We start from the raw sequence: 19,277 nt of genomic DNA, 5'->3' as shown, positions 1-19,277 counted from the left end.
CTATTAGTCCAATAAAAGCAATATTAAAGATTTATAAATCACTAATTTAGAACCAAATTGAATGTTCGCATGCGGCTAAAATGCTCTCGCTGAGAAATAACTTTACACTTGTTTTTTTTATTCTGCATTCCTAGGCAGTAAAGGCTTACATGGCAAGCCTGCAGCACTTGCTGGCTCAGCTGCATCTCTGTACTGATAAATTGTGAATTTAACTGGTTTTAATCAAACCTGGATAAAGGTCTCATATATACAGAGCTTCTTCAAGCTTCCTGTCAATTGCCAGGAATAGGAGAAAGGGCTGAGCAGCGCCCCTGCTAAAGGAAGAGGTACATTGGGAGTTCACTTTGTATGGACAAGGGCAATCTCCAAATGCAAATCCATAATCAAGCAGACTCTACTGCTTGCACTGCACACAGAACTATTTGTTTAGTGAAGAGAAAAAAAAACGGAGTGAAACAAATCTTTGCTTACACAAGCTGCAGTGGTAATTATGGTTGGTTACACATTTTCCTGTCACTGTGTATTGTCTTTTACCTGTAAGCTTTATTCTTCTAGGGGTGCTGTTGGCTCTCCTGCATATAGATTTAGAGTGAGAGAATCTCTAAAAACTTACTGGTCTCAAAAATCCTGTAAAATACTAAGAAAAGGCAAAATGAATACAGAGTGAAGATAATCAGATGCCAGAGCTGTTCCATCGTTGTCTTCCATGACTCACAATGGCAAATCCAACTCTCCTGATTCACGTGGGGTGCAAGAGAGGGAGCAGCTGCTCCCTGATCAGAGCAAAGCTGGTTGCTAAGAAAAAACTCATAACACCTTTAAAGGTTTGTCTGGGCTACACCTGGTGTGTATGTGTAGCATAGGAGGCTCACAGAGTGCAATCCATCCAGAAACAGCTGATGTGAGACTGAAGAAAGGGAAAGAGAGAGGTTGGATTCTCACTCCTCTGTGCTTGACTTCTCTGCTCACCCCAAAATGCAATTCCCTGAACACGCAGTGTGTGCCAGCACTGCTGCAGGGTTGTGGAGAATGTGACTCCAGGGAGCAGTAACAGCTGGCTGAATTCCACCCTCCCAAAAGCTTCTTAAAAACAGTATTTGGTTCAGCTATTATTTATTATTGCATTGAAAGGATATTATTTGATTTACAAACACACAATGATATTTATTACATTTTTACAAAGCTTTAGAACAATACAACTTTTACATAAATATGATTTTCATTCCTCTATTCACCTATTATTTATAAATATTTACTTTCCATATTTTTTGCACTGTTTCCCAGGTCTCTGTAATTCCTCAGGCTAGCTGACAGTAGGTGTAGCTGTGGCTTCATCAGAAGAGTTGTTTAGTCACCCTTTTCTTCATTGGAGCTACTGGACTTGTTGCACCACTGTTGTCCTGTGACAGTTCCTCTTCTTCCACCTTCTCACCCTCCTGAATTATCATTTTTAGTAAATGCTTCCCAGCAGGAAACAATTACTTAATGAAGATCCATTAAAAGTGTTCCTGCACCCATTTGTGGTGAACTCCTTTGCTGTAACACTGTGTTTCTCTTGAGGAATATTTCCTGATATGTCCTGTGTTTTCACTTTTCTAGGGTTTTTTTGTTTGGGTTTTCTTTCTTTCTTAATGAGGTCAGAGAGGTGTCATCATAGTAATATGAATAACAAAGTCCCGAGTGGCTGAGGAATGTATTATGACCAGATAATTAATACTCAGAAACAAAATGAGGTTTTCTGGAACAGGTGAGTGGTTATTTGATTTTAGAAGAAAGAAAGAATGATCAAACTTAACAAAATGACAAAAACAAACACCATTTTAAGGAACGTGTGATCTTCTTGGCAGGTAGGTCTTGTTTTTAGATAATGATCCACAGAATCAGCGAATGAGAATTTCTTGGGTTTGTAACCGAGTTGATTTCGTGCCTTGTCAATTCGGAAAGTGTGAGTTACAGTGACATTCCACACCTAAAAGCCAAAGGGACAGTTATGGTAGTGACTTTAATATCTAATTTTCTAGAACTTGAATGAAAATATATCAACAATGATACTACATTGGAAACAGAACAGAAAACAGAGCTGCAATACAGACAATCCACAGAGTGTATCATGTCCTTAATGAGAATTTGAGTCAGAAATACATAAACATTATCATTTTTTATATATTTACCTCATTCCTTGTCAAGACAGGTGTAAAGCTAAAAACTGGCTTTAGTATCAGGTGCAGATATTCCATCACAGTGGCTGTGAAACAGAAATTACTTAATGAGACATCTGGATAGCAATAAACTGAGACAATGCTGACATTGTACATCCTGTAATTCCTGCTGGTGGAAGGCACTGTGTAATTTATAAGGTACATGATGAGTTTATGCATAGCCTTTAAACTTTATCTGGTATAATTAATACTATACTGCACAAGTGATTATTCTCAATTAAAATAATGTTAAGTTAAGTAATCCCTGCAATTCTGGCCCCTGCATTTTATAAAACCACTATGTAGCTTCATAGGAATAAAAAAAATCAAGCAACCCAGAATAATTAAGAATGTATTTTTTTTACCTGCTATATGAGCCAGGAGAACAGGAATGTGTATCCAAGGTTTCCTGTAGCCTAATTTTTCAAACTGAAAATGGTATAAAAAGAAAGAATAACAGAACTTATACCAAATTGAGGGTGTCAATGAGGCACGAAAATGGAAAAAAAATGAAAAAATGTTAATAGAACTTGTATCTAAACTTCTTTTTCCAGCTAGTCTTCCTGTCAATACAGGTAGTAAGAAATGCAGTTGAAGCCCACTACTCATTTTTGGTGCCCACCTCCTGTTGCTATGACCTCCCACCCTTCATCTGTAATTATACAGTAAAGGGGAATAAAAGGCCATTTCCAAGGGGGAAGTGACCCAGACTGGAATACTGAATTACAGTTAAATCCAGGCCAAATTTTCTGCTGCAGCCATTTTCTGTGATGCAATTGCAGGATGAAAACTTTGGCATGCTCCTAGAATCCCAGCCTGATATTTCTAAAAATATAATCTTGTCTCTTTTTAGCTTCTGGGATAAGATTCTGACTGAGCTTCCCCTCTGTGCTGCAGTTGATGCCAGGACAAAGGGACAGGCAATGGCTCTGAGAGTCCTGCCAGGTGCCAGTGGCAGAGCCTGCCATGCACTGTGGGTGTGCTCCATGAAATGCCCTGTCCTGCAGCAGGTTCTGCCCCTCCCAGCTCAATCCTCTCAAAGCAACAAAGACAAACTGCACAGTTACACGTATCCAAAACTTCCCTAAACCTGTGGAACTGTGGGATATGCAGGGAAAACAGGACTGAGTTTAATGTTAAGCAATTCAGTACTTTATGTGCACTGAACTCCATTTGGTTGCTCTGGTGTGGCAGTCAGTGACAGGACCTGTGCCCATGCGGTGCTGGGAGCTGCAGGGCTGTGCAGTACGTACCAAAGGCACAATCCACTCAGAGAAGATGACATTTTCACCATCGTGGATGTAATAAGCCTGACCACTCTGGTAAAAAAGCAGAGAAAAACAGTGACAAACTGAGCACAGGATGGCATTTTCTGTCTCTCTCATCCCTACCTACCTGTCATCATTTTGTGAGAAACACACCAGCATGCACAAGGTGAATGTACACAGAGGAAGCTGCCTTCCCTGGGCTTCCCTGTGCTGGCCCCACAGTGGTGGTACAGCTCATGATGATTAACCATGGTGAATTCAGATCAGAGCTCAGTTTCCCCGTGTAGTAGCCCAGCTCTTGGAGCTTTGTGTTCTTCATGATGTGCTGGGCACAGAATTTGTGAGCCCAAGGGGCAGCACTGATGGCATTTAACAAACAGCTCTGAGGCTGAGTTCCTGCTGTGCTCTGGATGAGGAATCTGAGTAGCAGAACACCTGAGCACCCAAGCAAACCTGGGGCTCTGGGAATGGCATCAGCCTAAAACAGCTGCATGGCTTCCAGCACTGAACTGAGAACACACAGAGAGGTGTTCACCTGTGTCAGTGCCTGTTGTCTGCATGTTCCTACCAATCTCAATGAATTTGGGACCTTTGGGAACTGTGAATGCAATGTTGTCAGTTCTGTAAAGCTTCACAGTCCTCAGACTGGTGTTGCAATTATGACCAGTAGAAAAAACCACAACCTTTTAAAATTGTCCATTAATTTTGTACATCTCTTTTTGGAATTTTCAGCTCTGAAAATTCAACTGGAATGCCTCAGAATGGTTGCTCTAAATTTTATGCATCTAGGATCAGAACCTATTTTCAAGAGAATAGCAGGATATATAGATTTGTGTAATGGTGACTACATTAAGCTAGTTAAAAACACAGTTTCCTCCAGTAACACAGGAAATTATTATTTAAAACCAAACAAAAACATCATCAAAACATGAGTGAAATGTATTTGCATTTGCAACGTCTGTGCACTTGTGGAGCTACACAATATTTTAGAAATTAGCATATGACTTTTTGGACACTCTTTGATCTCAAAACATCAAAAATTAAACCTGTTTGAGAACGCAAGCTACTCAAGCTACAAAATGATTCTACTGTTTACTTACAGCCACATAGCCCTTCTCAGAGGTGAGAGCCTCAGCAGCCAGTAAATGAGCTTGCACTAGATTTCCTATGTGAACCCAGTTCATCTGAACTTTGTGATTCCCAAACTTGAAGTTAAAAAGTCTCCGCTGGATATTTATCTGTAGAAACAGAAAACATGAGATAACTACATTATTAATTTATTATGCACTATAATATTGATTTTGGCTCAGCCCAAATACTTGTAATTTGCTGTATTTGTGTACAATTACAGCACAAGAAATGTGTCACAAGAAAAAACCCAACCAGTGGATGGTTTTGGAAATCAAAGATGTTTGCACTGATAGGCAGTGGCAAAATTTAGTGACATTACATTTTTTGGCAGAAACTAAAGTGCATATTTGAAAGACAATACTTCCATTAAATGATAGGGATGGAAATCTAGTTCTTTTACCATGGCATTTCAGCCTTCCACTCTTCACTGAGAAGCCCAGCTTGATCCTGGCCCGCAGCGCTGGTTCCCTGCTATTTTTTACCCTGCACCACATCACCTGTCCCCAGGCTTTCACCCCATTCCTGCAGGAATGGTTAAGAACTGCAATCAAGGTACTACCACTTGCATTATGCCCTTACAACTACTTGTGGTGTCCTCCAGAGCTGACTACAAAACACATACGGCTACTCGAGGCAGGTGCCGCTGCTCTTCTGGTCCGTAGATGCCGGGCGGGCGAAGCACACACGTGTGGAGCTTGTCCCCTCCTTGGAGAGAGAGCAACAGGTGACTGTCACACTGTGATGGCAACTTATGGTTGACACATATTTTGTCTGAATTTTGCACTGTCAAAATTAAGGCTCATTTCGACCATTCTGTGTGATTCGGCTGCCTGGGAACTTGATTTCATTTCTGTGTGAAATTGAGTTTAGCAGCAGTGACAGACCTGAGCTTAGCAGCCTGAAAAACCTTCTTGGGATTACAAGAAGCACCCATTGGACAGTGCTTACAGATTGGTGTTATCACAACAGCTAATTATCCACTGAAGAAAGGATTAGAAACTAAACCCTTACTTCAGTTAGAGTATACTATTGATAAATGAACAACCAGAGAAAGGAATGCCCATTGGCACTCCTAATGATAGAAAAGCCCCAAATGCTTTCTTTGTACCTTTGAGTAAAGTTCCATTAGCAGCAAGGACCATTTGGTCTGCAATTGCCTTGGTTCTGGAATAATGATTAAATTGCTATAAGGAAGCAGAATAAGATAATTATTGAATCTGTAAAGGCAAACGCATTTGTCAAGGCAAATTTATTGTTTATGCTGACAACATTTCAATCTAGCCAGGTCACAGATATCAGCTGAGCAAAACAAACTAGAAATAGTAAGATTTAGTAAATATATAGTTTATGACAAAAAAGCAGACTCACACTTTAGTGGCACAAATATAGTTTCAGAGTAAATTTAAGTCCGTTCATATTTACTTAACCCACTTTTTGTGCCGAATGTACTGAGAACACCGACAGTAAAACAGCTTCTGCTCTCAGAACAGCCTTCACACAATCCCCCCCTTGGAGCACAGTAAATGCCACACCATCCCATGGATAAAGTACCTTTTCCAGTGGAAAATATGGTACAGTTTCTTCATCTCCTTCTTCAATAGGATTCCCTCCAAACACCACATTCACTGTACTGGTATAGATCAGTCTAGGGATATTTCTTTGTTTGCAGACTATGGTGATACACAAAATAAATTATTTTAAAACAAAAATCAAGAGGGAGAAAACTGAACTGGCATATTTTCTTTTTGAAAACAAACATTACAATTATAGAAAAAAGGGTAATATTTTACTTTTAATGTTACCTTATCATTTAATATAATATTATCATCTATTCAGCTGGAATTTTTCATCCCAAATATGCAAATCTTAAACATTGTGGTCACCAAATGTTTCCCAATGAGGTACTTGTAACTATCATATCACTGGATTGCAGTCATCAACTGGGTAGAGGAATTATCTCGGTGGAGGAAAAATTCCTCCTTGAGAAACCTTTCTTAAAACATGTTCATTTTACAAATTAAATACAAAGCAGATGAGTGAGAACATTTGTTGTGGTAGAGCCCTTGGGGCCGTGCTGTGGGCAGCAGCCACCCCAAGTTCCTGGGTTCCCCTGAGTTCCTCAGTGCCTCTTGCACCCCACTTTGGTGGAGTCACCCAGAGCAGGGCCAGCTCTGCCCACAAGCCACAGAGCTGCCTTTGTCTCAGTCTGTTCACAGGGGACAAAGGATGTGTTAACAGGAAAACACACCCTGCCATATAATCAGCCATGCTTTAAATACAAAGGAAATTAATGTTATTTGCAAAACCATGACTTAATTATGGATTCCAGCCTTGTGGTAGCTAAGACATTGTAGCTAAATTATGCTGCATATCTGTCATTGCAAACTTGAATAATGTAAATTTCCTTTTCATGTAACAATATTCCTAAAGTTGAAGTGAATTGAAATGCAAACTCAGGAATTTTTAGGATCTGCAGAGCAGTCTGTCCTGCTGATTCATTGGCTCATTTTGAAAATAAAAAATGTTAATTGTTGTAAATATTTGGGAAAAAAACACCATAATGTGTATTATTAAAATGTAGATGAGCAGGTTTTGCTCCTCCCAGCGTCATGGTTTGCTGGGAGCCTATGGAAATTTGACATGACGTATTTCTGTGGGTTTGGAGGTTGGGGAAGGAAGAAGGGAACATGTGGCAATTCTTCCTTCTAACTTGTTTAGAGTTTTACTTGCCTACTATTTCATTCCTGCATTTTTTCAGCATTAACACACAGGCAGCATGAAAATTAGTTTACATAAAAACTGATTCTGCCATTTTTCTGCCTTTTTGTTCCCCATTTGGTTTTTGAGGGAAAAACAAAGAGAAGGTGGCTTTGGTATTTACAGTACACTTGGAAAACATTCGTTCTGGAATTGAATATACTGAAAGAGATCTGCTGGCATCTTCTAGAGACAGTAGTTAAAACTCAGTGTATAATAAGAAGGGATCACCGTAAACAAAAAGGATGGAGGGTTTTCTGTATTAATGTGATAAAATAATAGCTAAATATACTTACACATCTATGGGGTCTGCTACCTAATGTTTATGACACAACAAACAGTACAACAGCTCTCATGTTATTTCTCTGAGGAAAGAGGATAACACTTCTCCATTACAGAGAATAAAGGGAAAAAATAACCAGTACATGGAGGAGAGCTTTAGTTGGACTGTCAAGGAATGAAATCCAGGTTGAAAATCTATTCCCAGTTCAAACCAGTGGCAAATCTACCAGCTTTAATGGGACCTGCACACTCAGGTTTATATTGTGCTCTGACAGGAGGGAGAGAAGAGCCTCATTTTACTGCCTGATCTCCACAGGAAACATCCAGCTAGAAAGTTTTGTTAATTCATGATTTGGATCAGATGCAGAGAAAGAAAATCTAGGTACCTACCATCAATTATTATTTTTGTGCCACCAACATTTATGGATTCAATCTGATCTTTCTTTTGAAGCTAGAAATAGAGTTTGCACAAGATTTAATTAATCACACAAGTCACATTCACAATATGATGGTTACAGTTGCCAGATCTAGAATAGCTGAGGTCATTTTGTGATACGTGGTACAGTTCTGTCTGACATACAGTGATTTCTGGCAGTTCTCATTTTTATTGTCTTCTTCAGTGTATGAGCAAAGAAAGTTGAAAAATGAAAGATAAAATGCATCTAAAAAGGAAATAATAATAATCCAATATTTTGTCACACACCAGATAATCCATGATAAAGAAACAAGAATTATGGGCAGGGGTTATGCTCCCTGAAAGCTTTCACAAGTTCTTGTTCCAGTGGCAATCTGTCCTGTTTCTAGGAATAAATCAGTAGGTTCATGACTTTTTTGATAAAACCTTCTGTGACTATCACTGTTGTTCAGCACAACATATGGATTGTGGTCAGTTTTCTCAGTTTCCAGTTTTCACAAGAAGAAAATGCATCAGTATTAGTTTGAGAGCAGTGCTGTGACTCTTCTTCAGATCAGAGAAAAAGGCTATAACTTCTTATCCAAGATCTTAAAACTATGATCTCATTTTTCTAGAATATTTTGTAGCACATTACTTTCACACTTTGACTTTATTATTTAAAGAATACCTCCCTTATTTCTGGTATGGATGACCTGGCCTCTATAACAACTTCTGTCTGATATAAATATTGTAAAATTGCATTCTTTGTTACGTGCAAACAATTTTTTTCTTTTTCAAAAATAACCAAAGAAAACTTTAGGAGAACGGTACTTGCTTGTTCCAATCCCGACATTCCACATGCAGCTACATGGAACACACAGTCAACCCCTTCACATGCTTCAAACACTGCTTCATAATCCCTCACATCACCCTGTAAAATGAAAAAAGAATGGATTCTGGACAGGTAGAGCTCCTTATGTTCTCTAGAGAACTGTATTAACTATGGCTAGTGAGGAAAATCTAAAGGTATTCTGGTCTGTTTTTCACAGTACTTAACAACAATTAAATAAAATATTATGAACAGGCAGAAAAAGCAATGACTAAGAATTTTGCCAGTATTTTGTTGCAAAACAAAGATGACTCTTGTTGGCTGCAATTATAATGCGTATTTTCACACTTAGTCCTGCAGCCTTCAGGCTGGCAAAACTTGTTTGACTTGAATGGGAGCAGCAAGTGCTGGAGGGCTGGAGAATCCAGCCCCAGGGACAAGAAATCACAGCAGGAAGGGTTCAGCTCTTTGCCTTGGAATCACCAAATAAGAAAACCCCGTTTCTGTTAGCACCTTGAGATGTGATCTGTGCTGTCTTCACAAATGCCTTTTTATCCATCTAAGGCTTGTTTGCACTGTAACTTTAATTACAGTTTTGTACAGGAGTAAAAAACCCAGTACAATCTATAGGTATTTAATACTTTATATAGTGTACAGTGGTGTACTATAATCACATTTATGAAATTCCCTATTTCACTGAGCACACCTATATCTAGTGTTAAATCCTACGATAGGTTACAATACTATATTGCATTTTTTTTATACCAGGCAGTTCTACATTAACAGTGCTCCGCATACATCCAGATAACAATAAAAATACAGTACCTTTGTTTTTAGAATTCAGGTATTTCAAAATATTAAATATTATATTATTTTCTGTAATTAAATTGATATAATAACCCCAAAAGAAACAACTGAGGGTAATATTAAGAGCTAATCTAATCAGTCTTTAACATTTAACTGTCAACTCTTTTCTCCTGAGGTTGCCAAAGTATTTCTCAAATACAGCTGAATTACACTTCCCACCCTCAGTGCAATGCTACAGGAGCTAGCCAGGATAAACAATATTAGTCATCTCCAAATCACTGCTCAAGGCTCAAACCTCTGAAGTCACTTATGGATTCATTTACTAGGACTCTAGAGTTCAATTTTCCAGGTAACTCTCCTACACTTTGCAATATTTATTCTTTTTAAATTGATATATAAAAAAAACACTGTAAATGAAACTATGTGGACTTGTAGCATTAACATGTCAAGCTTATAGTGTTTGAATGGTTCCTCAATAATACTTCATCCCTCGTCCATATTCTGTAAAAGTTGTTTATGAAATTGAACTTAAAATCAGACAAGATCTGCTTGGCCTGGTATTCTGCTCTCCCCAGAATCACCCACCCCCCTCTGCCTCCCTTCCAGCTGCCCAGAGGTGACAAAGCCAAAGGAGAGAGCCTGGCATCACAATGACAGCCCTCAGGACCAAGGTGCTGTGAGCCCTTGCAGCTTTGCCATCAGCTTCCCAGTTCTAGCAGGGGTGGCAAATGCTCTTGCAGTAAATGCACAGAAAAGACCAGCTGAGCAATGCCCCGGGCTCAGCCAGAGCTTGTGTGACATGACAGGAGCAGCCAGGAAGTGTCCCCAGAGCCCAAACCCGAGCACCTGCAGCAGCTTGAGAGGCACTGGGGAATGTGTCCTTCACACATGGCAGTGAGCTGTCAAATACTGGAGACCTCTTGTGTTCCCCCTCTTTTCAGACACAGTAATTCCTTGAATTGTCCAAAATCAAAAGAATCAATGCTCATAAATGGGTGCTGCAGGAAGAGATGAACAGGGCACACAAATGATGCTTTCCCCCAGAATGCTCTTCTGGTCTTGAATCATTTTCATTCAGAAGATTTCTTGAGCCTGTTTTAATTTATCTGTTCAGCAGTTTCCAGTGGAGGCAATTTTTTCTTGAGGCTTTGTACATGCCTTTTACCCACTGCACGAAAAGCCACATCGTTTTGTTTGTACTGAACTGACTCCTCATTCCTGATGGCCCTTCCTTGTACTGGAAGGACAGTGCACAGTGCCACTCACAGCTTGTGCAGCTCTCTGCTCCAGGCTCTTTCCCAGCCTGGAAATCCCACTTTCCTTCTCTGCATGGCAGTCGTTCTGCATTTGTGATCCCTTTTCTTGCCCTGTCTTGGCTCTCACCTTTTTACCTGAAATAACTCCCCTGAGCAGGAACCTCTGTCCCTTCAGTGTTCCCCCTTTTCCCTGGGTGCTGAACGGCACCTCCCAACAGAGCATCACTGGGGACAGACACTGGGAGCCTGATTGCCATCCTTTAATCAGGTACTTATGCATGCAAGGACCTTTTACCACGGCTTTTTCTTGTCCTGAAAGGCTTTTCCATAAATGTTTTAATCAAAGGCCCTTAAGAGGCAGCCTCGATAATGAGCATTAGACCTGTAACTCCAACATACCTTGAAAAAATCCGCTCCGCTTGGAATTTCCCATTTAGGCTTCCGAACATCAAAGAGCACAACAGCGATTCCCGAGCTGGCGAGGGCACAGCCCAGGTTGTAGCCCAGGTAGCCGCCGCCCCCTGTCACCATGGTCCTGCTGCGGCGGGGAGCCCGCAGCCCGGCGGGCTCCGTCCCCGGGCTCTCACAGGGCTGCCCGCCGGGGAGCTCCTCCCTGCATCCCTCTGGCATCGCGACTGCAACACAGGAGATCTGTGAAAATTCCTGCACGGTGCTCTGAGGTCTGGGTCGTTTCAGTTACTTTCACATTACAGTGCTCCCATACTAGTTTTATTAGCTTAATAGGTTTAAAATGTGTGAATTCATAATTTTGGCAATGGGCTTTCTGTGTATAATGTTTAATGAGTCCGAATACTTTATCTTCCAAGATTTAGTCTTTTCCTCATATCCCCTAATTTCATATTATATAGAAATGAAGAGAAATTACAGGATTTTAGAACCATTATAATTACCTAACCTTAACAGTTATGATAGTATTTTTTAATACTTATAATACTTACAATACTTTTAATACTTACTTTGGTTAAACCAAACATTAATACTTAATGTTTGGTTTAACCAAACATTTTATCTTTGCAAAATTCATTATCTTCTGATATATTCATGCCAAATTGATATTATCCTACTAGTCAGGAAAATAAACCAAGACATTAGACAAGGAATATAAGAAAGGATTCATTCTACTTTTAAAATCAACTTTCTTTCACATTTGGGTCTTCAGCAATGATAAAAACTTGTTACCATTTTAAGCTTTTCTGGTTATACATTAAATATATTTTGTTTTCTGTCCAGTTCTCACTAACTTTTGACCATATTATTCTCAGTAGGGCATTCATAGATATCTAAACCAACAAGGGGCAGAAGAGATAAGCCATCTGCCCTGTGGGTTCATCTAGTTGGGAAAACTGATTAGAATATCATTCTAGGACAACAGCTCCATGGGAGTTACTATCTGTACACCTTGTTCTGTATTGCGAATTAGTTTATTCTACATTAATCACTTGTACAAGAAATTTAATTTTCCCACACGGAGAGCCCCTGTTGTCCTGATACCATGCTTGGCCTCTGCACATTGGGATCTAGGCTCTTGTACCCCCAAACAAAAATCCAGAAGAAATCTGCAATCAGTCATGTCACCATAAAGTGGGAACCAAATTGAGTGCCTGCAGTCTTTGCAGGAATATGGACCCAATCTCTGCAGATTATTTTGGTTTTCTCATAGTTGGAGAGCTCCTCATGTGAGAGGAGCCTCACAGTTCAGTTTGCTCTCAGCCATTTCCACCAGGTCTCAGCAGAGCTCAGGCAGAAACAGGGCACAGCTGGCATTTGGCAGCTCTTCCAGGGTGACAAAAAAATCCAGAAAAGTAACACAAAATGCAGCCACAGCACACAAAATTATGGACTATTTCAGCCATGGCTTACTTCATATTTTATAGTTTTGTTTGTGATAGTCTTAGTTTACATGTTGGGTTTTAGATTTCAGACACAGGAAAGGACCATATTCTCCAAGCTGTTACATGGTTTTAACACCAATGTCAGTTCACTCAGTTGAGTAAACTGAGTGGCATAACTGTAAAACACAAACTCCTTATGTTGAAAAACATCCTGACATTTCAAAAATGAAAAATAATCCATGTTTCCAAACAAAATTTAAATTACAACTAATGCAATACAACTAAAACAAACATGCTGTTCTGTTCAAGCAAGGAAACATAAATTTGTATCTTTAGACTATGGTATGCAGGAATCTTAAGCCATATAAAATTCTTTTGACTTTCTTCTGAGAAAAAGCATTGTTCTATACACTGTAAGGAGAAGTAAAGTCAAGTTTATCACATATATTACAAAGACATTTGAGAAATGGTATATATTTGAATACTTGTCATTAATATCTCCTTACAGTTTAAGTAAGCTGGAGGTTACATTAAAAAGTTTAAAGTTTTCTAGAAAAATCTTTCTTAAAAAGCACTAATAGCATTAGTATATTAATCTGCTTCATGATTTAAAAATTTGTTTTCGGTTTTGAACATAATCAACTTTCTTTTGGAAAATGCTTCTTTTCAGAATCAGTAACTTTCTTTTTTCTCTGAATTTTTAGGAGCTATTCTGATTTATTAATATATTCTGCATGGTGAGCATAGTCACATCTAATGCAGCACATGTAGTGTGAGTTGCTCTTAGCTTCTCTACTGTCATTTCAAATATCAGTTCTAATGACTTCCCATAAGAAGTTAAAGTCAAACATAGGAGGTTTTTAAAAACAGCTAAAGAAGAAGTAAGTACCCTTGGTAGAGTCCTGCAGTCAGCGCTCTCCCAGGCCTTCCTGTGCAGGGAAGAGGGTGAGAAGTCTGTGCTGGACAATTCGTGACTCAAGGGCATCAGGCAGACACAGAAGTTCAGGTGTGCTCAGGCCTTTTGCTGTTCCTGCTCCTTTGTAGCTGGTGGTTGGCTGGGAGCCAGAAAAGGGCAGGGCTTAATTTGTACATAATTTACGTTCCTTTTCAGGAAAAAAACAATAAAAAAATTGCCCACATCAGACCATCCTTAACAGGATGGGACCTCTCACTCACCAGGTAAATGTATAAGACACTACACAGCACAAATATCCCGTTGGTACCATTGCTCTGGAGAAAAACTACCAGACAAGAAACAAAATTCCTGTTTGGCAGTGCTACTCAGCACTTTCATCCTGACTTTTCTATCTCCATCCCCAACCCAGTTTTGGATTTGCAGAGGCTTGACTGTAGGCACAAGGGTTGTTCTCTGGCTTCCAAGATGAACAAAGGTAATAAACTACCATGTACACAACAGAACAGGAAAAGGTGATGGACGGTTAAATAATGCATTTAAAATGAATGATGAATTAATGAAATGATTAATAGTAATAAATGTGCTCTGTTCCAAGATTTTAAAGCACTTTTAAAACACATATGCTTTTGCAAATTAAAAAATGAGAAATCAAAGCCAACATTTTTAAATGGGTGTGTCTAAAATTAAGTCTCAAAACAGTAGTTAAGATGCTAAAGAAACACTCCCACATCTAAATATAAATTACTACAATTGTCAATGTTTACATGTTAGAAATATCTCAAGTTCATAGGTAACCAATGGCAATTTAAATGTAATTTAATGTTCATGTGCTGACAAGAACTCAAATGGCCACCTAGGCAAATACATTTTTGCATAACATTCATGTTCTGAAGTCCCTATCACTGGCATTAGAACCAGAACATTGAACCTGTCAATCTGCATTTCTTGGATTGCTGAGTGAGTGACAAACTCAGCTCACAGTAGAATCCCCAGGAACACCAAACTGTTTTGAGCTGTCCACACCACTGACAGCTTTTACTATTTACTGCAAGAAATAAAGTGCCCATTCTATCCCTGAACTACTCCAGAACCCCTTCCCAAGCCAAAGCAGCTTGTCAGTTATTCAAAGGATACCAATCCCTCACTCTTCAGTGAAATTTAACAAGAGCATTTTAACTTGGCTTTGGTTTCCACCTTGGCAAGAAGGGGACACCTCAGAGGAGTTTTCAGAACTGTTATTTTGTACCTCCCCTGTTATGCTTATTCTCTTACCTTTAGTAAAGAGGGATGGTCATATTTTATTCAATGCATCCTGCCAAATGTTTCTGAAAGAAACGAAAGCTAAAGTTACAAGGAGAAAAGCTGCTGCATTGAGACTGAAGCTTGCTTTTGGTCTTGAATCACAACTCTATACTGCCTTTTTCTACTTTTTCTCTTATGACCATTCATAGTTCATGTGGGCTCATAGAAATAAAACACCCAGTACTTGTAGCAGATGATTACCAAATACAACAGGAAGGTGTCAGGGAGTTTGTCCATTTATTTACATGGAGGAGGTCCACATTTCTGAAATGCTGTGTTTGCTTATCAAAATGTTACTCACATCCAGACTGTAAAGCAATGTTGAAATGTAATTGCACTGTTTCATAGAGGAACCCAGTACGCTTGCACAAGTTCATTCCAAATCATGCTGCTAGAGCCAAGCCTGATTGAGTAAGGAGGATTTGGCATAAGACAGACCAGACAATCTCTGTCCCCAGCACACACAGCCTGGTCCCTGTGCTGGTTCTGAACACTGCTGGAGCCCAGAGGGGTTTCAAGCCATGGCCCAGAGGGCAGATGTGAAACCAGGTCTATGTCCCTCAGCAGGTCCTGAGAACTTCACAGCTCTGCACTCCCGGCCCTCAGAACAGGAGCTGTGCTCCAGCTCTGGGGCACCTGAAGAGCAGTTTCCAAGTGTGGAAGGTGCTGTGCAGAAAGGAGCCTTTAGCAGAGGAACCAGAGCATGAAGAGCTGACAGAGGCGTGAGTTAAGATGACAGCCAGGTATTTGGTGTGAGTCACAGGCAGGATGGGATGTTCTGGAGTGCCCAAGGGCAGAGGAACAGCAGAAGATTAGAAGAGACTAAGCTCTCTCTTACACATACTGAAGGCCAGGATTTTGCTGAAATACCTGCCATACAAAAAATACCCTCTCTTCATTTGACTGAAAAATTTCTGAATCTAAGCCCTACATCAGTAGAGTTGTCCAAGCTTGCCTTGTGTTTGAGCACCTGCTCGTGCACTTGTTCACGTGCAGATGCCCATCAGAGGTACTGACAGCCTGTGAACTCAGAGTGGTGGGACTCCTCTGGACAGGGTACAGAGTGCTGATCCCCTCTGCAGCCCCACAGAAGTCTGCGCTCTTGTAGGGTGTAAGAACTTTTGACTAAGAGAATTTAATCTCTTTGTGACTACAAAAACAACCACCATTGCATCAAAGAACATCTAAAACAACAGAGAGCAGAGAGAATTGACAACAGTAAGATAGTCTCCCTTTATGTGAGAGAAGACAGAAAATGTTAAAAAGTATTTAAATAAGGTTTGCAGTGTTAATGGAAGAGAAAAAAAAATAGAGCTCTCCTCTAATTATATCTAGCTGGGCTTAGAATTTTAGTCAAAAAGGTAAATCATGGAATTTGGGAAAGGAAACTTCAGAATAGCTTTCATATAACCAAATGCTAAACATTGGTACATATCAAACATTTCTAAGGCATGAAGTCATCCTTAAAAAAGTTTACCAACACAATATTGATACAACAACAAATGCAATGTAAGACCCAAATGGTTATGACAACACAGCATTCTTCACATTCCTTGCTAAGTTAGAGGAGTAAGGTACAGAGGCAAAGCAACTTACCCATGTCGTGCTCTAAGTCCAGGCCAGAAGGGAAAAGAAGATGCAGATCCTTATTCCTTGCTGCAAAGCTGAGAGATCAGGTTCTTCTTAAATCCCCCCATTCTTCATTAACATACATAAATATTCTCACTCTATCCTTCCTTTTTCCCGTTTCTCTGTGTATTTGTGTTACAGTTCTGCATATTGCACTGTTTCCTCGTGGAAGGAATAAAGCACACATAAATACAGCCTTGGAATGTGCTCCATAAAATGCTTTTCCAATGACTTTGTTCTCATTTCCTTTGCATTCGTGGTTACTTTGCATGTTACACAGATTGATTTACAGGTCAAATGAAATGATAACTCTGAGCCTGCATTGCCAAGTCAGGATGGAATTACAGGAACAAACAAAGCAACTTCTCACAGCAGCAACAAACATCCCTGTACCAGCCCTTGGGTCTTGTTAAAGAAGAGAACAGTTTATGCAATATATGAAGGGAAGGAATACAAATACATCGTAAATAAAAATACTGTGTTACACTACTGAATAAAGGCACGTTTCTCTACAATTAGCAGGGATCACAGCTTGGCTTGCTACACATGGGAATCACAGAGACAAAAAAAGAGTCGAACAAACTATACAGATGCAGGTTTGAAAGAAATTATAACACCAGTTCCAGCAGGTTTGTTATTTACTAGTTTTTACTCTGTTTAGAAAAGCCTTGGTACCACATTCGGAGTGGCCATGGTGACAGAGGCAGCCCATGTCACTGAAAGTACAAAAACTTGTGGCTTACAAGGGCTGCCTAAGCTACTTAATGAATTCTGGGTAGAATTTAAGATTCTAACTGCTGAAGTCTCATGTGATATGAGTCAGACATTATCAGCCTCCTTATAAACTACTTTTGCCATTCACTACCTCAAACCTAAATTATCATTATTGTAACAGAGACAGGGAAGGAAAAGGGTGTTTTCTGACACTGGTAATTCTCTGGAATTGCATTTTCCCCTCTTCCTCTCTCTTCCTATTACATATTTATTTATTTAAACTAATCAGCAAGCAAACATCTCATACGCATCTGTTTGAGATGGTTTCACAAAGGACCAAAGTTCAATGGAATAAAATATACATCTGATATACATCTGATTTAGATGTATTAAAGTGATTCCATGAAAATTCCAGTGACTTGGTTGTATTAACACATTTGGGTGCCTAAAGTTTTGGAAGTTTTTGGTTACAAATCTAGATACATGCTAACAGTAGCAACATGCTCATAAGGCACAGAGACACTCTTACTGAACAGAATTCTAAAGGACACAAAACACACACTGCCATGACCTTCCCTTAACTGCTGGGGGTGACTCAAATTCAGGCATACTTGATGGAGGAATTTGTCCCTACGCCAAGCTGTCACCATTCTCCTGGAAGCTGTCCCCTAAAGCAGCTGTGGCTGAACTGTGCACAAAGGAGTTCCCAAACTGGCAGTCCTTGCTTAGGGTTAGGAACATCTGCACCAGTTAAACCTGGCTGAGGAGCTGGAAACTGGAAATTAGGGCAGCACATGAGCTGCTCCACACAAGTTCCCAACTCCTGCTGTGAAAGCAGCGCTCTCCTGAAGGGGGTTGTAGACACACGTGGATGTAGCAACTGGTGGAGCCACGTCTTTAATTCATTATACACAAATCAGCATATTCAGTGAGTCACAGCAATGACATGACTTACAAACAAGCTGGCAGAAAAATATGCCTTTGGTCAGTTATAAAACTCCTCTTTTATTATGTCTAATACAGGGGGTTGCATTCCAGCAAGCACAAACCAGGAAAGCAAATGACACAGAGCTGACAGATGGACACTGAAGTCACTGACTGAGCATGACTCAGGTCATCCCCACTGAGGCATCTCCTGCAAATGCCTCCATCAGGCTGAGGGCTGCTCACCTCATCTTCCTGGGTGAGCAGCCCTCAGCCTGATGGGAGCAGGCAGGATGGGAGTTTCCAGGCAGGCAGTAAGGAGATGGAATCTGTATTTTAAGGAAGGAGCTGGTCTGAGGAGCTAGCAGGGCTTGGGCAGCCTGTGAGACCACGAGGCTTTGGGTGCACAGGCTAAACACTGCAAAAGAAGAGAACTTGGATGGGTGTAATGGCTCAATGCTGTAATACCTGACTACTTCACAGCTTCTGTGCTTACTGATTCTAACATCAACATTTGCTCCTTACTTTTCATTGCATTTTCTTGAACGGGAGGCTTGGGAGCCCTTAGCTCACACCACCAGCAAAGAGAAGGCTCCCGAGTTCCCAGCACCTGCCTGGAGAGTGAGCTCATGCTCAGGAGAAGCAGACAGACACGCTGTGCCTGCCCACAGAACAAACGCCCCGTCCAAGCCAAGACAAACAGCTCAGGGGGGAGTATTAATGTAGGCTGCCCCAAATTTGGGGTTACAGATCCACTGACAACCAGCCAGTGGAGACACTGGGTAAACACAATTGTTTTGATAGAGTAACACCTCTGAACACCAAATATTGTACAGGGGGGAAGGCTCTAAGTGAGAGCTTTGACACAGCAGACTGAAACATTCTGATGCTTATCCACATTTGCAAAATACAACATGTTCATTCTGATCTTACTTCACAAAAGGCCTCTGATACCATTTAACACACCTGCATAATTGTGTTTCCTTTAAACTTCTTCTGAAGTACTTTCATAGGAAT

General features: G+C 40.2%; 1 protein-coding gene across 1 annotated transcript; it reads right to left on the bottom strand.

Moving 5' to 3' along the window:
- Window positions 1-1,102: 1,102 nt before the first annotated feature.
- On the bottom strand, window positions 1,103-18,519 carry LOC134559357 (putative short-chain dehydrogenase/reductase family 42E member 2). The gene is made up of 14 exons (XM_063414040.1): window positions 16,590-18,519; window positions 14,964-15,016; window positions 13,665-13,830; window positions 11,322-11,557; window positions 8,866-8,961; window positions 8,027-8,087; window positions 6,149-6,267; window positions 5,706-5,781; window positions 5,220-5,302; window positions 4,567-4,704; window positions 3,452-3,517; window positions 2,564-2,627; window positions 2,172-2,245; window positions 1,103-1,969 (listed from the first exon to the last, which is right to left on the bottom strand). The coding sequence occupies exons 4-14, from the start codon at window positions 11,550-11,552 to the stop codon at window positions 1,766-1,768; spliced, it is 1,212 nt and encodes a 403-aa protein (XP_063270110.1). The 5' UTR covers window positions 11,553-11,557; window positions 13,665-13,830; window positions 14,964-15,016; window positions 16,590-18,519; the 3' UTR covers window positions 1,103-1,765.
- Between the last annotated feature and the right edge of the window lie 758 nt (window positions 18,520-19,277).

This window comes from Prinia subflava, chromosome 17, assembly GCF_021018805.1.
Source record: "Prinia subflava isolate CZ2003 ecotype Zambia chromosome 17, Cam_Psub_1.2, whole genome shotgun sequence".
Classification (NCBI taxonomy): Eukaryota; Metazoa; Chordata; class Aves; order Passeriformes; family Cisticolidae; genus Prinia; species Prinia subflava.
Note: the sequence above shows the minus strand (reverse complement) of the source record. Positions and strands in the feature narration are given on the sequence as shown.

What these genes read in the sequence shown, in the direction of transcription:
- LOC134559357 (XM_063414040.1), bottom strand. Translation starts at nt 11,552, where the DNA reads ATGCCAGAGGGATGCAGGGAGGAGCTCCCCGGCGGGCAGCCCTGTGAG. An exon ending in CACAAAAATAATAATTGATG is followed by an intron (nt 6,268 to 8,026) that starts GTAGGTACCTAG and finishes GTATCACCATAG; the next exon opens with TCTGCAAACAAAGAAATATC. An exon ending in CATATTTTCCACTGGAAAAG is followed by an intron (nt 5,782 to 6,148) that starts GTACTTTATCCA and finishes GCTTCCTTATAG; the next exon opens with CAATTTAATCATTATTCCAG.